We start from the raw sequence: 20285 nt of genomic DNA on the forward strand, positions 1-20285 counted from the left end.
GTTGTCGACCGACGACAAATCGCTCGCTCTTCCTCCTCCTATCCCGGACGGAGGGGCCTTCCAACCAAATCTCCCCCCTGCCAAAGAAAACGCATGATGATCAGAACCATGCCCCTACACACGCCGTTGGATGCCAGCCACCCCGTCGCCCTCCGTGTCATATACCAACATCAGTCGTCTCCGCGATTGATTGATTAATACTCAAAACACACCGCGGCGCTCAAACCAGAGATGCGCTACCGACCCGGACCAATCGCCCAGTCCGTAGTGCTGCCGCCCTCGATCGCGAGGGCCGGCACCACCCCCTCCTTTTGTCCGCCAAGAAATCAAATGTGGCCTTCTCCCATGCGAACGCCGCTGCGGGCCGATGCCGTTCAGCCGCTTGTTGACCCAAACCCCCAAACGCCGTCGTTAGAAAGAAGCAAGGTAGCATGATAAGATTGGATCGGGTTGTGACCATGCAAGGCATGGTAACCGTGTCTCGTCTCGAGACCAGGCGCAGCAGCACCTTTGCGGTTCATGGAATGTCGTCCTTTTCAATGATTGGACCCGTCGGCCCGTTGATCCGGACAGCATGTATTCCACCAGCTGGGGGAGAAGCTGCCTGTTTTCAAGAAGGCCGAAGGGGAAAAGAAAAAGAAAAAGAAGTCAAACAGAAAGACCAGTAAGATCCGATATGGGTATGGTACAGGCCGAAGTTTGCGAATATCTAACGAAGCTTTTCGTTGCTTGCTGACAAGTCGTAGGTCCGATTGAGTGGTTTTTCGTGTTTCGTGATCGTGAGTGGTGGGAGAAAACCCAAGATCTCATGCGCGTGTGTGTGTGTGTTGTGTGTATGTTGTGTGAGAGTGCATGGATGAGATGCCCCGACCCAGTCTAATCGTGCTGTGTCGCCTCCAGAAAACCAAAGAAGAGAAAGATGGGAACTATGTACAATCCAAAGAAGACGCAGTCGCGTGTTCCACCGCGATGCTTACGCCAGAACGCCTTTCTATAAAGAGGAGATGAGTGAGCGGCCCTAGGACATTTGTCCTTGGGGCTGGGGGTGACCCTGGCCTTGGCTGCGTCCCCGACCACCGCCGCCGTAGCCGCCGCGGTTCTGACCACGGTAGCCGCCACGGCCACGTCCACGGCCTCTGCCGCCGCCCTGATAACCGTTCTGCTGGTTGCTCTGCTGGGGCTGCTGGGTCTGCCAGTTGCCAGGGGCCGGGCCGCCCTGGAGAAGGGGCTGTTGACCCTGCACGGGCTGCTGCTGTTGCTGTTGTTGCTGTTGCTGCTGCTCCCCCCGACCGGGCTGGCTAGTCTTGAAGTTGGACACCGGCCTCGGGATGGACTCGGGGTTCTCGTAGACGTAGAGGGACTTGTCGATGCTGGCGGGAATGGGCTGGATCTCGGTTCCAAGATCCTTCTCAATGTTGTATAGGTTGAACCTATCGTCCCAGTTGATCAGGTTGATGGCCAGACCCAAGTGGCCGTAACGACCGGATCGACCAATGCGATGCAGGTACGTCTCGGCGTTCTTGGGGAAGTCAAAGTTGATGACGACGTTGACGGCCTGGATGTCGATACCACGGGTGAGGAGGTCGGAGCAGACGAGGTTTCTGCAGACACCGTTGCGGAAGTCGTGGAAGACACGATTTCTCGCCTGCTGGGCCATCTTGGCGTGACTGTAGAAGCAAGAGTAGCCCAGCTCGGTGATCTTTTTGGCCAGCAGCTCGACTCGGTTGGTCGAGTTGCAGAAGATGATGGACTGGTTGATTTGCAGCTTGGAGAAGAGGGTGTTTAGGCAGTGAACCTTTTGTTTCTCCTCGACAAAGGCGTAGTATTGGGTGATGCCGCGGAGGGTGAGCTCGTCCATGAGGTTGATCTCGTAGGGGCTGACCATGTTTTTGTCGGAGAAGTCTTTGACGGAAAGTGGGAAGGTGGCGGAGAAGAGCATAACCTGACGGTCCTTGGGGTGGAACTGGAGGAGTTGCTCGATAACGGGTGTGAACTCGATGGAGAGAAGCTTGTCAGCCTCATCCATGATGAACATGGAGCATTCGCTGAGGTCGGCAACGTTCTTGCCGGCAAGATCGAGGATTCTGCCAGGGGTACCGACAACGATGTGGACGGGATCCTGGAGACGGATAATATCGTCGCGAAGACCGGTGCCTCCGGTGGTGACCATGACGTTAATACCGAGGTGTTTACCGAGAGTTTTGCAGACCTGTGATGTTTGCATGGCGAGCTCACGGGTGGGGACGAGGATGAGGGCTTGGATCTTGGAAACCTTGGGGTTGATCTTTTCGAGGGCGGGGATGACGAAGGCGGCGGTCTTGCCGGTACCGTTCTTGGCGCGAGCGAGGATATCACGTCCGGTCAAGGCAACGGGGATGGCTTCTTCCTGAATTGGCGACGGCTTCTCGAATCCAGCCTCGAAAATACCCATCAACAAGTCTCTCTTCAATTGGAAATTTTCAAACTCCAGACCCTTGGTGTTTGTGACATCCTGGGCGGGGAGGTGGTGTCAGCATGCGGGCGAATGAGCCGAGGGGGGTAGCAGCGGTCGCAGAAGCCAGCGGGGACCAGGGCGGGACACATACCTCGGTTTGTTGTCTGTTGTCCTTGGCAGGCAGCTTCAAGCTCTTCTTCCAGTCTTCTGACGCGGCGCCATCGCTGCAACAGTCAGTCTAACCAGCTCTTGGCCAGGGGGTTCACGGGGGAGGAAGGAGGGCGAACCTCAGGTTCGTCGCCTTGAGCTTGTCTGCGAGTGCTTCCGCCATTTGAATATGTGTATTGGGAGTATGTGCCTAAGGGCAGGAGAAAGAACGGGGGGGAGGAGGCGATGCTGCCGGTGACAGGTTGGTTGCGCGCGAAAAGGGCTTTTGCTTTTCCCCACTTGGCGGTGAATCGGGGTTCGAGGGGCGGACGAGTCGTAGTGCTCGGCAGGAATTATGAAGGGCAGACGAGGGTTGGGTTTCCGGCGACAAAAATAAAGGGCAGTTGTCGCTCGAGGAAGAGTGTTGTTCGCAAGGTGCCAGCGCAGCGGGTGAGAGAAGGCTACTTCGTGGTTTCGTCGCTGGGTTCCGTGTCCGGAGAGAGAGAAAGAGGTTGTGGGTTTCTAGGCCGGACTCTACGAGTTTGCGGTGCAGCCGAGCAAGGCGGTGGGACGGATGGGTGAGGGAAAATGGATCGTGGATGCGCGATTTCGGAGAATCCTGTGATGGTCGTTTGGTGACTCGGGATAGTGAAACAGCGAGAGGGGGGGGAAATGCGTTTCGTCCACGAGGCGTAGCGCAAGAGGTTGTGGGATGGTTGAGTTTGCGTGGGTTTGAGGGGAGGTGTGTGGTTTGTGTGTGTGTTGTGGAGGAGTGCGAAGAAGAAGCAAGTTTGCTATGCTGAATCGACGACGCAGTGCGTTCGGTGCGCCTCAGCTGTGCCTTTCGGGCGGGCCTCCTACCCCTGTTTAGCGTCTTTAGCGGGACCACGTGACCATCGTGCTGGGTGCCACTCGCTTTTGCAAGAATGGCAGCTTTTGTACGAATACTACAGAAGTATTATTTTATTTTATTTTTTATTTTTCAAAAAAAAAGAAAATGTGAAAAGCATATTTTAAGCTCGGTTCCGACTCTTTCTTGGTGTCAAAGCCCGCGATACGAAGAATCGAGGTGGTCAAAACTACCTTCACCGTACGCAATAAGTGTCTTTTCAGGGTACCTAGGTCTTGGACCATCGGGTGACATGTCGCCCGTGGCCCCCTCACCGAGAGCTTCCCCCTCATTTTTCTCTCTCCCTCCATTTCCATTTGCTCTTCACCGAGGCCACCCCAGACAGAGCCCTCTTCCCAACCGATTGGCCCAAGTGACGGTCTAAACATACTGTCGGGGCTATGTACTTGTAGCTTTGTAGAGGAGGTGAGAGGTGAACGTTTACGGCCTGGTGTCTGGGTAAATGCTCATTGCTGACGTAATAGAATCTCGCTTGACCCACACTCATCATACTGTATATAGCAGCTGCTACTGCTGCTGGTGGCTCCTTCAGAGGTAAGGGCACGCACGCACTGACCCAATGCGGCAACAGTCGAACCATCGGCCTCTGGACACCTTCTTACCAACATCAACCACGCACTAGCTGATCCAACTCCGAGGTCGAGATGCCCTCTCTCGACCTCGATCTCCAACCTCCTTGAGACTCGGACTTTTCTTTCCTTTTTTTTTTCTCTCTCTTCCGGTCCAGGGGGGCCAGAATCATCTCCCGCTTCGCCATGGTTTCCAAGACGCCAAAGGCATTCGCCGCTTGCTCGAGCAACAACGTCCTGAGCCTCTTCGCCGTCCCCGCACACCACACATCGATAACGTCACCACCCAGACCACGTCCACCGCCGTCCATCCCCGTTCTGAAGCAAACAAACTCTCGATGCTACGCGACGGTCGACCGCAACGACGCCCACCATCCCCTGAACGATTCCGCAAAAACGGCAAAGGGTCCCGGCAAGTCCGGCGGCCCTCCCTCCTGGCCGGCCTGCGCGAACCCCACCCCCTACGACATCTTCGACATTGACAAGGCCGCCCCCTACACAAAGTCCCGCTTCGCCGAGCTCGTGAAGCAGTACCACCCGGACAAGCACCACGCCTCCGCCCTCGACTCGCTCCCCGCCCACACCCGCCTCGAGCGCTACCGCCTCGTCGTCCTCGCCAACGAGATCCTCAGCTCCCCCGACAAGCGCCGCGCCTACGACGCCTTCGGCGCCCACTGGCAGATTCCCGGCGCCGCCGCTGGCCCTGCCGGTGACCCCCGCGATATCCACGAGGTCTACCGCGAGGCCGACAAGGCGTGGCGCCGCGCCGGCGGCAACCCCTCTGCCAATGCCACCTGGGAGGACTGGGAGCGCTGGCACCACCGCCGCGCCAACGGCGGCGCCGACCGCCAGGCCCCGCTGTACATGTCCAACGCGAGCTTTGCTGCCCTCGTCATCGCCGCCCTCGCCGTCGGCACCGTCGCCCAGACGACGCGCATGGAGAACTCGTCGGCCCACATCCTCGAGAGGAAGGACGCCCACGAGGCCCACATCGCCGAGGCCCTGCGGAGGCAGGGCGAGGCCACGGCCGGCAAGGGGCGGGAGGAGCGCATCGAGCGGTTCCTGCGGGAGAGGGAGAATATCAATTTCGGCTTTATGCCGGCCAAGCTGGACGTGCGGCCTGCACCGGGCGCAAAGTAGGCAGCACAAGGTGGGTTGGAAGTAAGAGGGGAGGCCCCCCCCCCCCCCCCCCCCCGCCTCCCCGGGAAAGAGGTAACAACACAAGCCCTGCGCTCGTATTACCGAGCTTGACACGATGTTATGATACATTTGTACAATAAAGTGTGCGTCGAGATGCACGTATACGGGGCTTAGATTCCTAGCTTTTTGTTTAGTGTTTCTCTCCCCCCCCCCTCTGTAATATGAAACCAACAGAGCGACTTATTCCTGGTGCGCGCTCGTCCGCTCCTCTATGAGCCGACGCATGACCTTCTCCGCGCCTGACGGGTCGATCCGTTCCGTCTCGCCGATGCGCATCATCTTGCCGACGAGGTACATGAGCTTGCCCTGCGGGTAGTTCTTCTTGTCCTTCTTATCCCGGAACTCCCTGAGCACCTTGTCCTCGCCCTCGATGGCGCTCTCGGCGAGCTGCCGGTACTCGGACTCGGACATCTCCCGGAACCACAGCCCGTGGGCGGCGATGGCGTCCGTGACGGAGGCGAACTCGTCGAGGCTGCCCAGGTACTGCGCCACCAGGAGCTCCTTGGCGACCTTGCCGGTGATTTCGCGCTTCTGCAGGTGCAGGAGGATGCGGGCGAGGGCGGCGGGCGGCACGGCGTCGCACCGGCCCTCGGGCGTGATCTCCAGCGTCCACTGCTGGGCCGATCCCGGGTCCGCCTTGTCCGTGGTCAGCCGACCGAGCTCATGGAGAATCCAGTTGCCGACGAGGGGCGCGTGAGTGCGCAGGTCGGACTCGCGGCCCGACTCGGCCAGGGCTTCCCCGAGCTCGGCCACGACCTTGTAAAAGTACTCGAGCCTGCCGCCGTTGTCCAGCGACATGAGCGAGAGCGCGTCCTTGGCCGTCAGGTCGTAGTCCTGGATCAGCTCCGTCAGCTCGGCGTCCGGCAGCTCCTTGACGGACTCCCTGATGTGGTTCACGAGGTCCTCGCCAATCACCAGGGCGCCGAGGTCGGGGTCGGGCATGTAGCGGTAGTCGACCTCGCCCTCCTTGCCCCGCAGCCTGCGCGTGTGCTTGGAGCCCAGGGTCCAGCCGCGGGTCTCGCTGGCGACCGTGTCCCCGGCCTCGAGCGCCGCGATCTGGCGGTCGCGCTCGGCAATGATGGCGTCCTCGACGGCCTTGATGGTGCTCAGGTTCTTGATCTCGGTTCGCGTGCCCAGCGGGGTGCTGGGGTCGCCCGTCCTGCGGACCGAGACGTTGACGTCGGCACGCAGACCGCCCGTCTCCATGCCCGACACGCAGGCGTCGACGGCGTTGAGCAGGACCTGGACCTTGCGGACAAAGGCGGCGGCGGTGCGGGGGTGGTGCAGCTCGGGCTTGGTGATGATCTCGATCAGGGGCACGCCCACACGGTTGAAGTCGAGCCAGGAGATGTCGTTGGGCTGGGCGAGGGTCTTTGCGGTGTCCTGCTCCATCTGGATCTGCTGGATGCCGATGGTGACGCCTTGTCCGTCCTCGGCGGCGATGCCATCGCGGGCGGTGAGCTCGATCCGGCCGTTGCGGGCGAAGGGCTCGTAGTACTGGGTGATCTGGTAGCCCGAGGGCTGGTCCCACCAAAAGTAGTGTTTCCTGTCAAAGCGACTGACGGGCTGGATGTCGCAGTTCAAAGCACACGCGGCGCGCAGGGCCGGGATGAGGGTCTCCTTCTGGAACGTCGGCTGGCTACCGGGCACGGCGACATCGAAGAGGGCCACGTGCGAGTTCGGGTCGTCGTTGAAAGAGGTGGCGGCCGGGGAGAAGAGCTTCCGGGCCGTGTTCAGCTGGGCGTGGATCTCGATACCGACGGTCAACTCCCAGCCCTCGACGGTCTGGTTGCTCCCCTTGGGCTTTTGGCTTCTCGCCTCCTTTTTAAGCTGCTTCTTTTCTTCCTTGAGCTTCTTCCGGAGGGGCACCGGTGGTGCTTCGGCAGGTGTCGCGGCGGCCTGGACGGTCGCATACGTTGCTCTCGGCTCTCGTAGGGGTGCGACAGGCGACCATGCCGGTACGGGACGAGCCGGCAAACGGGAGTATGGTGTTCTTGCCGCGGTCAGGCAGCCGTGGCGAGAGAGCTGGCCACTCAACAGGTAGCGGGACAGTTCGCGGGTCGGGATGCGCGTCATTTTGGCATAGGGACCAAGGATGCAAGTATCGGTTTGAGGTACGACGGGTGAGGGGATGCGGCACGTTCTGTAGAGGTGTTGTCGAGCTGTCGTGAGGTGAGGTAAGGTCGTGGTGTGACAGGAGCGCCACTTTGGCGGGATCGGATAGACACGTTGGCTGACTGGTCGTTGGGCATGTATGTAGCACACCCTCTTTCTCTCTCTCTGTCTCTGCGCGTCGCAATGTGTTCGTCAACCAGTGGCTCGAGGCCCACGGCCAAGCGCAATTGGAGGAGTGGGTGGCGGTCGGAGGTACGGGATGCGGGCGTTCAAGCTCTGCAAGTTGGTGATTGATCGACAAGGCGAGGTGGTCTTTCTGTAAGAGTTTGGTTTGCCGAGTGAATGGGTTAATGGAGCGCGGAGCTAGGTAGAGTTGGCACTTAAGCTGTGGAATATAGCTTCAGAGCTGCTTGGTACTCGGCGTTGCATGAAAATTGACGGAAAAGCTGGGGGTTTACAGGAAGAGTACGTACCGTTGCTTCCAGGCCATACCAGCTTCCGTCGTTTAAACTACGGTACCCAGGCACTTGAGTACGTACCTACTAGTAAGTGCCTAGGTACGTACATATCTACCGGTACCTAGCAGGTACAGGTATGTCTGATGGTGGACAAGACGATTATGTAATGGTGCTGCAGAGCATCCATCCCTTGGGACGAAGAAGCAGGAATATGGCACGCGCACATGCGCCGGGAATGACACGCAGCGCGGCGGAGTAGCCGCCGGGGTACGGATACATGGGCTCTACATGTGCTCTACATGTGCTCTACAGGTGCTCTACAGGTGCTCTACATGGGATGTCATGTAGTGCAATGTCATGTAATGTAGGCATGGGCCGCCGGAGTTGGGGGGAAACAGCTCCGCGAAACTGGCTCGTTCATACCCATCATGCAACGGCATTCTTCGCTGCCCTGTTGATTCATCCGATTCATTCAATTTGTCCCCTTCTCGTCAAAAGTTGCCTGCAGCCCCCCCCCGTTTTGTTCTTTATTCCAACCCCCGGATCCCACCAAGGGACGTCCCGGTAGGCTTTGGCACTTGTACGGCACGTGTACCCTTTTTACATGCATGCAGATGTACACTACGGACACAACCTACACTGCCCGGCACAATGTAGGTAGGCCGGTATCATCATGATGCACCCATCCATCTCAACTCTCATTCCTATTCCTCTACACGTTGTGGTGTGGTCGTACACGTCGATTATCTAGTGTATATACTAAGATGATCCATCATCACTTCTCATCGCTGCTACACACCTCACCACACCACACCACCTACACCACACCACCAAATTCAGCTCGACTAAAGGAGCACCACACACCGTCGCCCCCGTCATACCCCCCATCACGCTGGGCCGGTCTTGCTGGTCATCTGAAACAAACCCGTCTACGGCTGACACACGCAAGTCCTGATCATACGGCTCCTCTATGCTGTCTTTCCCCCTGTAGCTTTTTTGTTGTTGTTTTATTTTTTTCATTTTTTTTCAAGCCTTTTTGCAGCTACGTACGGCATTTCTCTCCACCTCCGTGATGCGACATCTCCACGTAATGCTTTCTTTTCATCTGCCACCGGGGGGAAAAAATAAGGACCGTATTGCTCAAGTCCGCTTTGTTGTCGATCCAAGCCTCATCCTGGGATGCTATCGCCGCTTCTCCTCACTTGAACCCGCTCCTCCCGTCATCTCACCCTCTCGGCAATCCTCTCTCACCCTGATCCCGATCACCCTTTGAGATCCCCTATTCTACCTATCCGTATCTTTCCCAGGAACCTTGTCTCTCCGCTGATTCGCACTCTGCCGTACCACCTATTACTCGGCTTTCACTTGCCGTATATTGAATAAAGATCTGGGCTGCCTCTTGTGCGATTCGCTGAAAGCCCTAGGTCTGCTACTCTGAGACAATCCTCCCTCGCTGTACACAAGTCGCCCTCCTCTCCTCGTCTCACCCAGATCGAGCGAGATCCAACTTTTCCGTTCGCCAACTCTTTAAGCTTAAGCTGAGATATACTCGCCAGCTGGTTCGTGCCTTGCGCTCTTGATCCATAATCCAGGCCAACCCCTCCGACAACCGATGTCGTCGGTCTACCGTCCTCCGTCCGTGGACGATGTCCACGCTGGCTACACGGACGACGCACCAAGCCCAACCCAAGGCTGGCTAGCCGTGGCCCCGAGCGACGGACTCCCGCCGCCGTTCCCCTCATCCACGTCTGCTCGCGACGCCAGCGATAAGCCCGCGCACGAGGGGCATCACATGTCGCCCCATGACACGTCAACGCCTGGAAATCCGCGCTCTCGCCAGAGGAGCGCCACCGTCCGGAGGCACTCGTCTCTGCCCGTCTCTGGCCCAGACTCGCCAACCCGACGTCGCATCTCTACCATGGACTCGAACCAGAGCACGCTTGACGAGGTAGCCGTCGCGGACCCCGAGTCCTCCTCAGACGAGACAATCGTCCCCGCCGACACTGATGACATTGTCCAACAGACCCATCTTCCAACTTCGCCTGCCGGGTCTACCTTGACCGGCTTTTCCTCTCTCACGGGTAGGACTCACGCATCTAGCGGCTCCAGCGGCAGCGGCTCAACCATTACCCAGGCGTCGTGGCCGAGGCGACGAGGAAGCGACAGGTCGAGGGCTCAAGACAAGTCCTACCACTACTCCAAAGGACGCAAGCAGAGTCGTTCGCCCAAGGCGCAGCCGCTATCCAGCGTCCTCAACTACCTGGAGCCAGACTCCCCCGGCGTGACCCCAGAGGCCATCCAGCGCTCCGTCGAGCAGTCATCGTACTGGAGGATGCCCGACGCCTCGAGCTTCCAGTCGCCGTCGACAAGGAGCACCAGCTCAACCGCCTCGAGCAGCTTCCAGTCCGATGTCTTTTCCGAAATGACTGGCGACCATGAGACCGACCGGAGCAGCAGCCCGGACCAGAGCGCCTACGGCGACTCGCCGTCGATGCCCGGCAAGTTCGAGGTGCAAATGCCCACCGCCCAGCATCAGCAAGATTATCGCAGCTACGGCACCCCCGAGATGCCGCGGGGCACCGCCAACTTCCCTCATCTCCCCCCGAACGCCCTCCAGCCGCGCCTCCCCGCCGTTCACCACGGCCATCCCAAGCACCTCCCGAGGGCTGAGAAGCTGCCGCTGACGGGCTACCAGCTGGTCGCCTCCAAGCTGTGCGCCGCCGACTCGGACAGGTCCAGCATCAAGCCCATCTACCGCCGCTTCGAGGCTCTCAACCACCGTCTACTCCTGCACCTTCAAGACGAGCTCGCGGAGCTGGAAGAGCAGCTCCATCGCCTTGACACGGCCGACACGCAGACGCGACGCATGCAGAACTGCATCTTGCCCGCCTCCCGGAGACAAGACGCCCTCACAGCCGGCGAACTGCAATGGCACAAGACAGACGTGCTGGGCAAGATTGGCTACAAGCTCAGCCAGTATAGTGAGCCCCCCCCCATCCCCCTACTCTCATCTCTTGATGGCCGCAACCGCGTGTCCTAACCTGCCACAGACCACGTCCTCTCGTCCTTCAAGGACACCCAGCACCTCCCTTCGCCCGATCCCCAAGACGTCGACTTCTACCGCGCCTACCTCGCCAACCACAACCCCATCGTCGAGATCGAGGCCCGTTTCCTCGAGCCCACCGACGACCTCGTCTCCCTCGCCCGCCCGTCGTCCTCCGGTTCCTCCCGCGAGCCCGGCGCCTCCAGCGACGACCTCAAGACCCCGCAGCCTCGCGCGGCGCGGCTGCCCCCGGCGGACCTGGGGGGCCGCAACAAGGCCGAGCGCGTGCGCCGCCTGCTGGTCGCCGCCCTCACCGGGTTCCTCCCCACCGTCGCGCTCGCCTTCGCGGCCGCCTTCCTGCTTCCCATCCTCGCCTTCGCCGTGATCCCCGGCTTCGTCGGCCGCATGGCCGTTGTCCTTCTCGTCGCCGTCGGCGTCGCCGCCGCCGTCGTGCAGGCCGGGCTCTTCAGCGGCGGCGCCGAGCGGCCTGCCAAGGTCGCCGCCACCGAGGGGCTCCTGGCATCGGGGGTCTATGTCGGCGTCATGGCCGTCGTTGCCGGGATATTCGGGTAAGACCCATCACGTCAAATTTGGGCCGGATTCGGGGCAGAGACTGGAGTAGGTAATGATTGAATGACAACGATACCCCCATTAAACCCTGTTGGGCATAATGCCCAGTCTCTCTTTCTCATACACAAACGATATCGGGCCGCGTAACTCTTGTGATGGTACCAGCTATTCTGCTTACAAATTCTGGTCCTTCTGTGATGTCGCTGTTCTGCTCATTTCCAAACCCGCCTTCAACACTATAACTATAACCTCCACGCCGTCTGTCATCCATAGCCTTGATCCACCCCAAAGAAAGCATGTATCCCGTCGAAACCAAGAAACCAAGAGACACATTACTCTCAAGCGAACTTATCGAACCCCCCCCCCCTTTTAGCCCCAGAAGATGCCGTCAAACACCTCAACGGCGCCAGCGGGGACCGCCGGGTCTTCGCCGCCCACGCACTGCTCCCACGCGGCGAGCGGGATCCGCTCGCGACGGAGGCGGTCGAACGGGTACTCGCGGAACAGCGCGCTGCCCCGGCGCACGCGGTTCTCGCCCAGGAACGAGAGCAGCTTCGCCTCGGCCGCGCTGCTGAGGCCGAGCACGAACGCCGCGCCGCCGATGGCGAACGCCATGTTCGCGTCGATCTCGAACCGGGGCAGGAAGTACTCGCCGCGGCGCCCCCCGTCGCCGTCCTCGTCGGGGGTGACGATGGCCAGGTCTCCTGCCCTCCCGCCCGGGCGGTGGAGCCACCCGGGCGCGGCGCCGGGGGAGAAGACGTCGAGGCGGCGGTTCCAGAAGACGTTGCGGCGGAGGCGCGCGTCGGACCAGAAGACCCAGCCGCAGCGGCGGAAGGCCTCGCGCAGCTGCGGGTTCGTCGCGTCGAGGTGCCGCCAGGCCGTATTGGCGGCGGCGGCGGCGTCGTCGTCGTCCTCGCGGGCGCCGCCGGGAGTGCGGCCGTAGGCGAGGTCGGCGTTGGTCCGGGGCGGGCTGGCCGCGGCGTTGTCGCCGTCGAGCTGGGTCGGGTCGAGGATGCGGAAGGAGAGCCAAGCGACGCCGCCGTCGACGGCGCGGCGCGCACCGTGCGGGCCAAAGTACTCGGCCTCGTCGGGGTCCGCCATGCCGTTGAGGAGAACGCGGCCGCGGGCGCGGATCCAGCGGCTGTAGGTCGGCGCGTCGGAGCGGAGGAAGTGCTTGAGGAAGGCGAGGCCGAAGGTCGCCGTCTGCTTGACGAAAGTGGCGTGTTTCTCGTGGCCGGCCAGCTCGAACTTGGCGCAGGGGGTGCCGGGGTTGGGCTCGGTGCCGGTCTTGGTGAACCATGCCGTCTCGTCGTCGTCGGCCGAGTCGGAGGCGGAGGATTCGTCGTCGTCGTCGTCGTCGTAGGGGGAGGAAGAGACCTCGGAGGAACCGTCCGTGTGGGCGTCGCTACCTGCGGACGCGGTATGGGACTCGTCGTGGTGTTCGTCGATCTCGTCTTTGTCAGTCTTGTATTCATTGGTCTCGTCATCATCAGCCTCGTAATAGTCCTCGAACGGTCCGCGGCGCAGACGGACGGATTGACCAACGCGCGCAGGGTCGAGAAGGCGGGAGATGATGGAGATGGAAGACATCGTATCAAGGACGTCGACGACGTGCGTCTCGAAGAGAATGGTGTGCATTTCCCCGACGTACATCTGCACGCAGAGGACCTCCTCCACCTCCCAGGCCTCGAAGAAGGCGTTCAAGATGTGGCGCTGCTCGGCGAGGGTCCAGAGCTGAGCGCCGGGGCGGGCGCGGATGACCTTGCTCAGGAGCTCGAAGCGGCAGAACGCCCGGAGAAGGCGGACGCGCTCCTCGGGCTCGTAGCGCCAGATCTCCGCGGCGGGCCGGGGGGCCTTTTTGGACCGTCGGTCGTGAGCCCACGCGGGCAGGCGGATCTGGTCGTCGACGTTGTCGACGGTCCCCGTGAGGGCGGCGAAGTCCTCGGCGAAGGGGATCGCGAGCCGATGGATGAAGACGTGCGCGGCCGCCTTGTCGTCGTCGCTGGCGCGGTCTCCGAGGCGGTTCGACTTCCAGTCCCGGAGGTGCTGGAGGATCGCGGCCTTCTTGGCGGCGTCGGAAGGATACCAGAGGGCGGTCGGGAACATGAGGGCGGCGAGCGCGTCGGGGAGGAGCGCGCGCAGTTGTGCCGGGCCGAGCTCTGTCTGGAGAAGCTGCTCGAGGATGCCGTGGGTGCCCCGGGCGGTCTTGGCCATGATGGGAGACGCCCGGCTGATGGCGTAGACGTCGCGCCGGTCGTCGAGGTCGTCAAGGATGAACTTGTGAAGCTCGACGGGCATCTTCATGAAGGGATCGCCGGCCGAGGTTCTGCTGTCGGCTGCCTCGCCGACGACACGGGCGGCGGCATTGGGGTCCATGGTTTCTGGGCAGTATGAATTTTTGGGACTGGATAGTTGGAAGACTGTCAGCAATTAAAATGATAGTTGAGGTCATTACAATCTACCTGGACGAAACAGACCTCTTTTCCGGTGGTGATCTTGTTGGACGAGACTGGATGGAATGGGAAGAGGCGAGAATACAAGGTCAGGTAAGAGATTCGGGATAATTCTGCCTGTTTCTTTCTTCCTTTTTATATCAGGATCTTTTTTGAGGATGGCAAAGCGTATGGCTGCACTTTTTCTCTCCTGGCGGAAGAAATCATAAACACAACTTCCCTGATTCTGCCCGTCAAAGTCTGCAGCACCAAGCATCTCTCAGCTCCTTTTAGTGAATTTACCATCTTTTCCATTGCGCTCGGAGTTATCGGGGTTCTTTCAGAGTCCCGTATGCCGAGTCTGAGTTGTCGACGCTGAAGCAACTCAAAGGTGACCGGGTCGATAACCTGCCATGGGCTAAGGCTATGTGGTCTACTATACCGGGAACATGCCATGTTGTGTCCCCCACCTCTGCTCTGCCTGTTCTCCCTCCAGTGTATTTGCAATCTATCCTCTGATTGCGCATCTACTACGACTAGACTTTAGCTGTTTAACAAATACTCCGCTATTTTCTTAAGATTTCATCTACTAACCTTCGTGTCAGAGAGAAGGGTAATACATCTAAATTGTGTGAAACCTAACTGTTCAGTTTAAGTATTCTAACAGCTACTTTAGTCAGGCAAAGGTCCTGTACAAGCAGTTTGATGAACACATTTGGAAGAGTGAGATTATATCCGTCCCTTGACGTGATGAGGCCAAAGTCAACAAATTTGATACTTCCATTGACCTTACTTATACTCGATGGAATATAGAAATCCGCTTAACACAGATAGCTCTGCTTTCTTGCAGGACAGAGCCAGCTTGTCAAAGAGTGTACATAACTCCTCCTGTTCCTAAGTAGGATATATGTTGTTTGTGGTCTGTCACGTTTCATATATATTGGTCATCTCCTACTGTCTTCTGCGAAACTCATTGCCTTATGCACAGTCTTTCCTAGTGTTAATATGATGCTATATTACTAGATGTGCTTCCACTTCTTTGAAGTGGTGTTGATGGATCTGCAGTCACGTTGGTGCACAAAGTGAGCTGTAGCCTTTCAAGAGCAAGGAGGACGCCGTTAATAATCCTACCCAAACTGACCTCCACCTTTTGCGTCGAGTCAAAAAGCAATCATCGCAAAAGCACCACGCATATCACTGCACTGTCGTCCCAACATCAAGGCTATCAGATGGCTCAGAGAGACTTAACTTAGTCTTTTGCATTCTTTCAAACAGAAAGTCTTTCAATCAATCAATCTTTTCATAGACCACGGTGATTCTGCCAGCAAGAAAGGCATCTAGCTATCACTTTCTGTACCTCTCACTCACTCAAATAATGTCCACAGGCTTTCATACCTGCCAGACCTTACTTGCCAAAAACAAGCATCTCAATAAGAGCAACATTTCCCAACAGACGCCTGTTCTCGCCATTTCATTGAATGGATGGTCACTGTGATTCTTCCCCTTTTTCTCTCGCCAGTCGGAATCATTTACGCAAACCTGTCTTACTCTTCCATCCTCTTCCGTAGAGTTGCGTATCACTACCCTTGACTCAAGGACACACAACTCTCTCAACGGCACTATCACCAGGTGTCTTGGTGACCTGCTCTCGCCTCTTCAAGAAAGGAGGCAGGGCACCCGCATCATCTCAGTCTCTCAAGTCCTCACGTAGGGCAGTCAACCTGGCAACAAGCCCCAATCGGCCAATCACAAAATTGAGATTCACAGTTTATGTTTTCCTTCAGTTGTGTACTTTCTTGACGTGATGAGCTGAATGAGATTTGCCCGCCTCTCTTTGAGAGACTGACACGGCTGATCCCACAATCAGCCAGCTTCTTTCTTCTCTCCTATAAATACCTCCTCTCCTCCCACCAGCTTTCTCCCATTTTCTTCTCTTCTTCTCCTTTACCCACTCTCATCAATCTCGCTTTCGCCTCTTTGCTTCGCAGCATTCCAGCCAACTTACACACAAATACCTGCCTCAAGCAACAACACACCACCCAACACTGTAAGTTGATTCTCTCCCATTCTCATCTCGGCCTGCTTCGTCTCACAATCTTCAGCATTCAAGATGAAGTCCACCATCTTCCTTGCTATTGCCTCTGGCATCATCTCCGGCGTTGCTGCTGTCGATGAGGACATCATCCACGTTGGAGACACCAGTAAGTACTTTCCACACTGGCTTTTGCTGATTCGGTTCGAGCTGACACTTTTCCAGACCCCATTGAGCCTGCTCTCGAGCTCACTACTATCCTTGAGGGTCCTGGCGCTCTCATTCCCACCTCTGTCGGTGGCAACGGTGTCGCTGGTAAGTTTTCACTTTCGTTTCATCACAAGCACAGCCCTCTGACAGTTTGCCCAGTCATCCAGTCCACTGTTTGTCGCCCTGTCACCACCGAGACCTGCGAGGTCATGGACTTCACCTCCACGTTCCCGGTCTCCAAGACCACCTCCGCCCTCTCTTCTGAGGTCACCACCTCCTCTGTTACTGAGCATGTCACTTCCAAGACCTCTGAGGTCGCGACCTCCTCTGGCACCAAGGTCACTCAGTCTTACGAGTCCACCGGCACCGTCCAGACTCCTAGCGCTTCCGCCGCTGCCAACATGGAGTCTGATGTCAACGGTTTCTGGGCCGGCATCGCGCTTCTGATGCTTCTCTGAGCTGCTCAACCTTGCTTCGCCTCTTTTCTCTGCTTGGCGGGTTCATCAAGTGACATAGCTTAGCGCATTGGGGGGGATTGGCATCATTGATCACAGAATGGAATGGATTCAGGCTTCTTCAGATAGGCGGTTTGGGAATCATGGCATAATCGGATAAGGCTTTTCTTTCGCCTTGGTACACATGATCCGGAATACAAAAACGAGCTTCACGTCTCACACTTTTCTGGTTTTGATGTTTCTCATTGCGTGACTGTGCTTCCCAGTGTGCGACACAGTTGATCTGAAGCCTGCTGTTCCATTCTGATTCGCAACGACGCGAAAACGAGTGTGACACTTCGGCGCGACCCGAAACCATTTCAGTGTCTTTCACTGGGTTTGATTCCCGACGCGTGTGGCCTCTCCAAATGAAGTTCATCACCAGATACACGTGGCTGATGTTGCGACATCTTTGGCTCGGGTTTCGTGCGTCGTATCATCCACCTTGCTTGAGAAGCCTCCATGTAAAATACTACCTGCAAACTAGACGGTAATCCCCTGCATGTGACAACAACCTCAAGAGACAAATCGACCATGCCGTTGCTTCTTTCTCTGGATTGGAGTGCACTTTCAATTCAACGTTTAGGGAGTAGTTTTTCAGGATGTGCCGAGTCTGTTTCTGAGCGCCACGCCCTACACGTACGATTCATCGCCTTAACTAATCGCTTTGCCATCACCAGGCTTTCAATGAGGCACTACTTCCAGCTAACACAGAAGCAAAAATGGACACGGTGGGGAATTGAAGAAGCGTGCGACGAGACGACCAATATGAATTTGTGGTTATTCCCATCCGCCACTGATCGATCCGGCTCGGGGAAGCAGCAAAGATGATGGGGATATTCAGGTGCCGTTCAGCTTCTTCTCCAAGATAGACGGTCACCTTCGGGCCTTATTTGTCATGGAGCGGCATTCACTTCCAGCGGTTCTCAGAGTTGGGTGCAGCCTCAATTTCCAAAGGTCCTTCCAACCCTATTCGTCCATCCTGGCTCACACACAGAGGAAAGACAAACTGAACAACAAGCTTTCTCCAGTAAGTCGGTGCTAACACCATATAAACATCCCTGGAACCCTTCTCACACAGACAGAATCTTACTCACCTTCTCGTACAACCGACACTCAACTTCTTCATTCCAACGCAAACAAATCCCGAGACGCATCGTGAAGTTTGAGACCCAGTCATCACTGCATACATTCCCTGAGTACCGCTTCGTCCGCATCATTCTGACAAAATGGCGACTACTCGTGACGTCTCTCGGCAGGTTCCCACCGCACGCCGAGACCGCCTCCAGCAATTCGGTTCGCAGGAGTGGCAGGGCATCGAGGTAAAAGTCTTGTTCATCTTCAACTCTCCCGACGGTGGAAAAGCCGAGGGCGACGGTATTAAGTGGGAAGCCTTCCTTCTGTTCAAAGCTCGGGACTTGCCACGGCTCATGAGAGAGGGTTTCCACTGGAACGCAGCCAACTTGGATAGGGAGGCCGGCTACATGGAGCGGCGTCTCCTCTCCGACGACAGGTTCAACGATGAAGACCGCTGGTCGTGCTCCCGCACCTTTTTCCTCTCGGACCTGAGCGACGACCCTCAATGGGCCGCGAAGCTCATCGTCTACCCGGAGAAGGTGACTGTCTTGTCAAGCTTCACAATCACGAACATCAACATGGACACTATGAATGGGGCTGCCGCGTGTAAGAAGGTGGCTGACCAGGACAGAGCCACACAGTGGGTTTACTTCTGGCATCGCAACTATCTGGAGGACAACTTCAACGCCATCTACGACGACATGCCGTTGACAGGATGGTGGCCATGGCCCAGGCAAGAAGTCGACGATGACGATATTACCTTGATGGACGTGGCAAATGAGTGGCGAGAGACTTGGATACCTGGTCAGACAGGCAGTTTTTATCGACATAGTTGGAAAATACAGTACAGATCATATCAATTTGGTCGACGAGGAACAAGCCTCGAACCCCTGTTCATAGTGACATGTCCGACTCAACCGTGCAGGGCTACACATCCCGCCCAGCAGCAGATTGAATGCTCACGCATTCTTGTCAATATGACGTGGATGTCAAGTGTGACGACAATCAAAAGCACGGTGACAAGCAAGTAGATGGTGTCCTTCCTTTTCTCTAATGCCGCTGCTTGTCGTGGCGTGATTTGCTACGGGAGGATGATGTCACAGTCATGTATGAAGCCCCAACGGCACAACTTGGACTTCCGACAGAAAGCAGCCACGTACTCCAAGACCGCTGCCCATGAAACGGCGCTTCGAGATTGCGAATGGAAAGAGGGCGGAGGGTAGAAGCATCGATTCACAAGTCGGCGGAAGGTCAGAGTTGCTTAGGGGTACGGTACTTCGTGCTCCCGGATGATGGACATTCTGAACGCCCAACAGCCGGTCGCGAAAATGATCCGCACCGTCAACGACGACAACTCCGTTGCCTACAGTGTCAGCAACGAGACGCTCTACCAGCGCATGTATGACAAAACCAAGGAGAATGGTACGTGGGCTACGGCTACCATTCGCCTCGGAACGTCCTTGATGTACGTCAAGTCGTACGGTTGGGAGCGACTTGGAATGCTCAATGACCATATGCGCGATGACATTTACAAGCGCAATGACAATTGGCTCTTTCAACACCGTTGTTGTCTGTGACTATGGCCTTTATCCTATTGCCATTGATCATGTACCCCATGCCGTCTTCACTTGCGTGGCGTGCTTTCAAGGGGTCCTTCATTTCTTAGTAATTCGATTGCATCTCTGGTTTCATTCATCCGAGTGTATCTCGTCCAGGGTGTACCTCCCGTCTTTCATCGCATCGTCATCAAACCACCACACCTTCCGGCATTAATTCGGCCTCCCGACACCGGCTTCCACCCTCCGCCTCTCGACAATCTCACAAACCCAACCCCCGAGCCCGTCCACCTCCCCGTCCCCGTCCCCATCCGCCTCCGCGCGCCCCTTCGCCCTCCCCTTCGCGCGGTCCCTCCCCTCCCAGAACCAAACGACCTCGAGCCCGCTCAGCACGCTCCTGACCCGCCTGCTCAGGTTCCCGAACCCGCGCACGCCGCGGACGCAGACCTCGCGGACGGCGCGGCGCTGGGCGGCGCCCATGCGGCGCTCGGTGAGCAGGTACCGCTCCATCAGCCCGGGGGTCTGCCAGCTCCAGACGCACTCGCGGTACGGCAGCAGCTCCGTCTCGTGGTACAGCTGGCGGCAGACGCGGACGAGCAGCGTCAGCCCGCGGCCGAGCACGTGGCGCCGCTTGTAGGCCCAGGGGTTGGCGGCGGGCCGCAGCGCGACGCAGTGGAAGGACGAGGTGCGCGGGTCGAGGCGCACGTGAATCCGGCGCGCCGCGAGGAGGTGCCCATAGATGGCGTTGCGCACCTCGGGAGGCAGGCGGAGGAGCGGCGAGCGCGCGCGGTTCAGGTCCCAGCTGTATATGTGAGTTTGCGTTGCCGTCAGCCCGGCCGACCAACGGACACAAAGCAACGCGTATTGTATTGCAGAAAGACAGCAAGGGTTGGAGGGGTAGGGGCACGAGGATGAAAAGAAATAAACTCACAGCTCGGCTTCCCTCGAGCCCGGCTCGGGGAGGTATCCCAGGACCCCGAATCGATGTTGACCTTTTCCATTTCTCGAAGAATGCATGCGTCGAGGTTACCAGCAGCT

General features: G+C 57.8%; 8 protein-coding genes across 8 annotated transcripts; 4 read left to right on the plus strand and 4 right to left on the minus strand.

Annotated features, from left to right (window-relative positions):
• Nucleotides 1-914: 914 nt before the first annotated feature.
• On the minus strand, nucleotides 915-2903 carry LY79DRAFT_330334 (P-loop containing nucleoside triphosphate hydrolase protein). The gene is made up of 3 exons (XM_060552495.1): nucleotides 2722-2903; nucleotides 2586-2658; nucleotides 915-2491 (listed from the first exon to the last, which is right to left on the minus strand). The coding sequence occupies exons 1-3, from the start codon at nucleotides 2763-2765 to the stop codon at nucleotides 1019-1021; spliced, it is 1590 nt and encodes a 529-aa protein (XP_060411062.1). The 5' UTR covers nucleotides 2766-2903; the 3' UTR covers nucleotides 915-1018.
• A 1064-nt stretch (nucleotides 2904-3967) lies between these two features.
• Nucleotides 3968-5243, plus strand: LY79DRAFT_562999 (DnaJ domain-containing protein). The gene has a single exon (XM_060558520.1). It carries the CDS (start codon nucleotides 4247-4249, stop codon nucleotides 5198-5200), a length of 954 nt encoding a protein of 317 aa, XP_060411063.1. The 5' UTR covers nucleotides 3968-4246; the 3' UTR covers nucleotides 5201-5243.
• A 197-nt stretch (nucleotides 5244-5440) lies between these two features.
• LY79DRAFT_521708 (PET112 family protein) lies at nucleotides 5441-7336 on the minus strand (the record flags this gene model as incomplete). Its single annotated transcript, XM_060555374.1, has 1 exon — nucleotides 5441-7336. One exon carries the CDS (start codon nucleotides 7334-7336, stop codon nucleotides 5441-5443), a length of 1896 nt encoding a protein of 631 aa, XP_060411064.1.
• A 2415-nt stretch (nucleotides 7337-9751) lies between these two features.
• LY79DRAFT_592567 (uncharacterized protein) lies at nucleotides 9752-11449 on the plus strand (the record flags this gene model as incomplete). The annotated part of the gene is made up of 2 exons (XM_060561439.1): nucleotides 9752-10814; nucleotides 10884-11449. The coding sequence occupies 2 exons, from the start codon at nucleotides 9752-9754 to the stop codon at nucleotides 11447-11449; spliced, it is 1629 nt and encodes a 542-aa protein (XP_060411065.1).
• Nucleotides 11450-11815: 366 nt separating this feature from the next.
• Nucleotides 11816-13822, minus strand: LY79DRAFT_672180 (uncharacterized protein; the record flags this gene model as incomplete). Its single annotated transcript, XM_060564019.1, has 1 exon — nucleotides 11816-13822. The coding sequence occupies one exon, from the start codon at nucleotides 13820-13822 to the stop codon at nucleotides 11816-11818; it is 2007 nt and encodes a 668-aa protein (XP_060411066.1).
• Nucleotides 13823-15848: 2026 nt separating this feature from the next.
• Nucleotides 15849-16578, plus strand: LY79DRAFT_651857 (uncharacterized protein; the record flags this gene model as incomplete). The annotated part of the gene is made up of 4 exons (XM_060562566.1): nucleotides 15849-15925; nucleotides 15981-16079; nucleotides 16136-16225; nucleotides 16280-16578. Exons 2-4 carry the CDS (start codon nucleotides 15989-15991, stop codon nucleotides 16576-16578), a joined length of 480 nt encoding a protein of 159 aa, XP_060411067.1. The 5' UTR covers nucleotides 15849-15925; nucleotides 15981-15988.
• Nucleotides 16579-17843: 1265 nt separating this feature from the next.
• On the plus strand, nucleotides 17844-18722 carry LY79DRAFT_521650 (uncharacterized protein; the record flags this gene model as incomplete). Its single annotated transcript, XM_060555367.1, has 1 exon — nucleotides 17844-18722. One exon carries the CDS (start codon nucleotides 17844-17846, stop codon nucleotides 18720-18722), a length of 879 nt encoding a protein of 292 aa, XP_060411068.1.
• Nucleotides 18723-19460: 738 nt separating this feature from the next.
• On the minus strand, nucleotides 19461-20264 carry LY79DRAFT_521696 (uncharacterized protein; the record flags this gene model as incomplete). The annotated part of the gene is made up of 2 exons (XM_060555373.1): nucleotides 19461-20049; nucleotides 20179-20264. The coding sequence occupies 2 exons, from the start codon at nucleotides 20262-20264 to the stop codon at nucleotides 19461-19463; spliced, it is 675 nt and encodes a 224-aa protein (XP_060411069.1).
• Nucleotides 20265-20285: the final 21 nt, after the last annotated feature.

Source organism: Colletotrichum navitas (assembly GCF_030913465.1).
Source record: "Colletotrichum navitas strain CBS 125086 chromosome Unknown LY79scaffold_60, whole genome shotgun sequence".
NCBI lineage: Eukaryota > Fungi > Ascomycota > Sordariomycetes > Glomerellales > Glomerellaceae > Colletotrichum > Colletotrichum navitas.

What these genes read in the sequence shown, in the direction of transcription:
- LY79DRAFT_330334 (XM_060552495.1), bottom strand. Translation starts at nt 2,765, where the DNA reads ATGGCGGAAGCACTCGCAGACAAGCTCAAGGCGACGAACCTGAG. An exon ending in CTCAAGGCGACGAACCTGAG is followed by an intron (nt 2,659 to 2,721) that starts GTTCGCCCTCCT and finishes TGACTGTTGCAG; the next exon opens with CGATGGCGCCGCGTCAGAAG. An exon ending in ACAACAGACAACAAACCGAG is followed by an intron (nt 2,492 to 2,585) that starts GTATGTGTCCCG and finishes CTCCCCGCCCAG; the next exon opens with GATGTCACAAACACCAAGGG.
- LY79DRAFT_562999 (XM_060558520.1), top strand. Translation starts at nt 4,247, where the DNA reads ATGGTTTCCAAGACGCCAAAGGCATTCGCCGCTTGCTCGAGCAACAAC.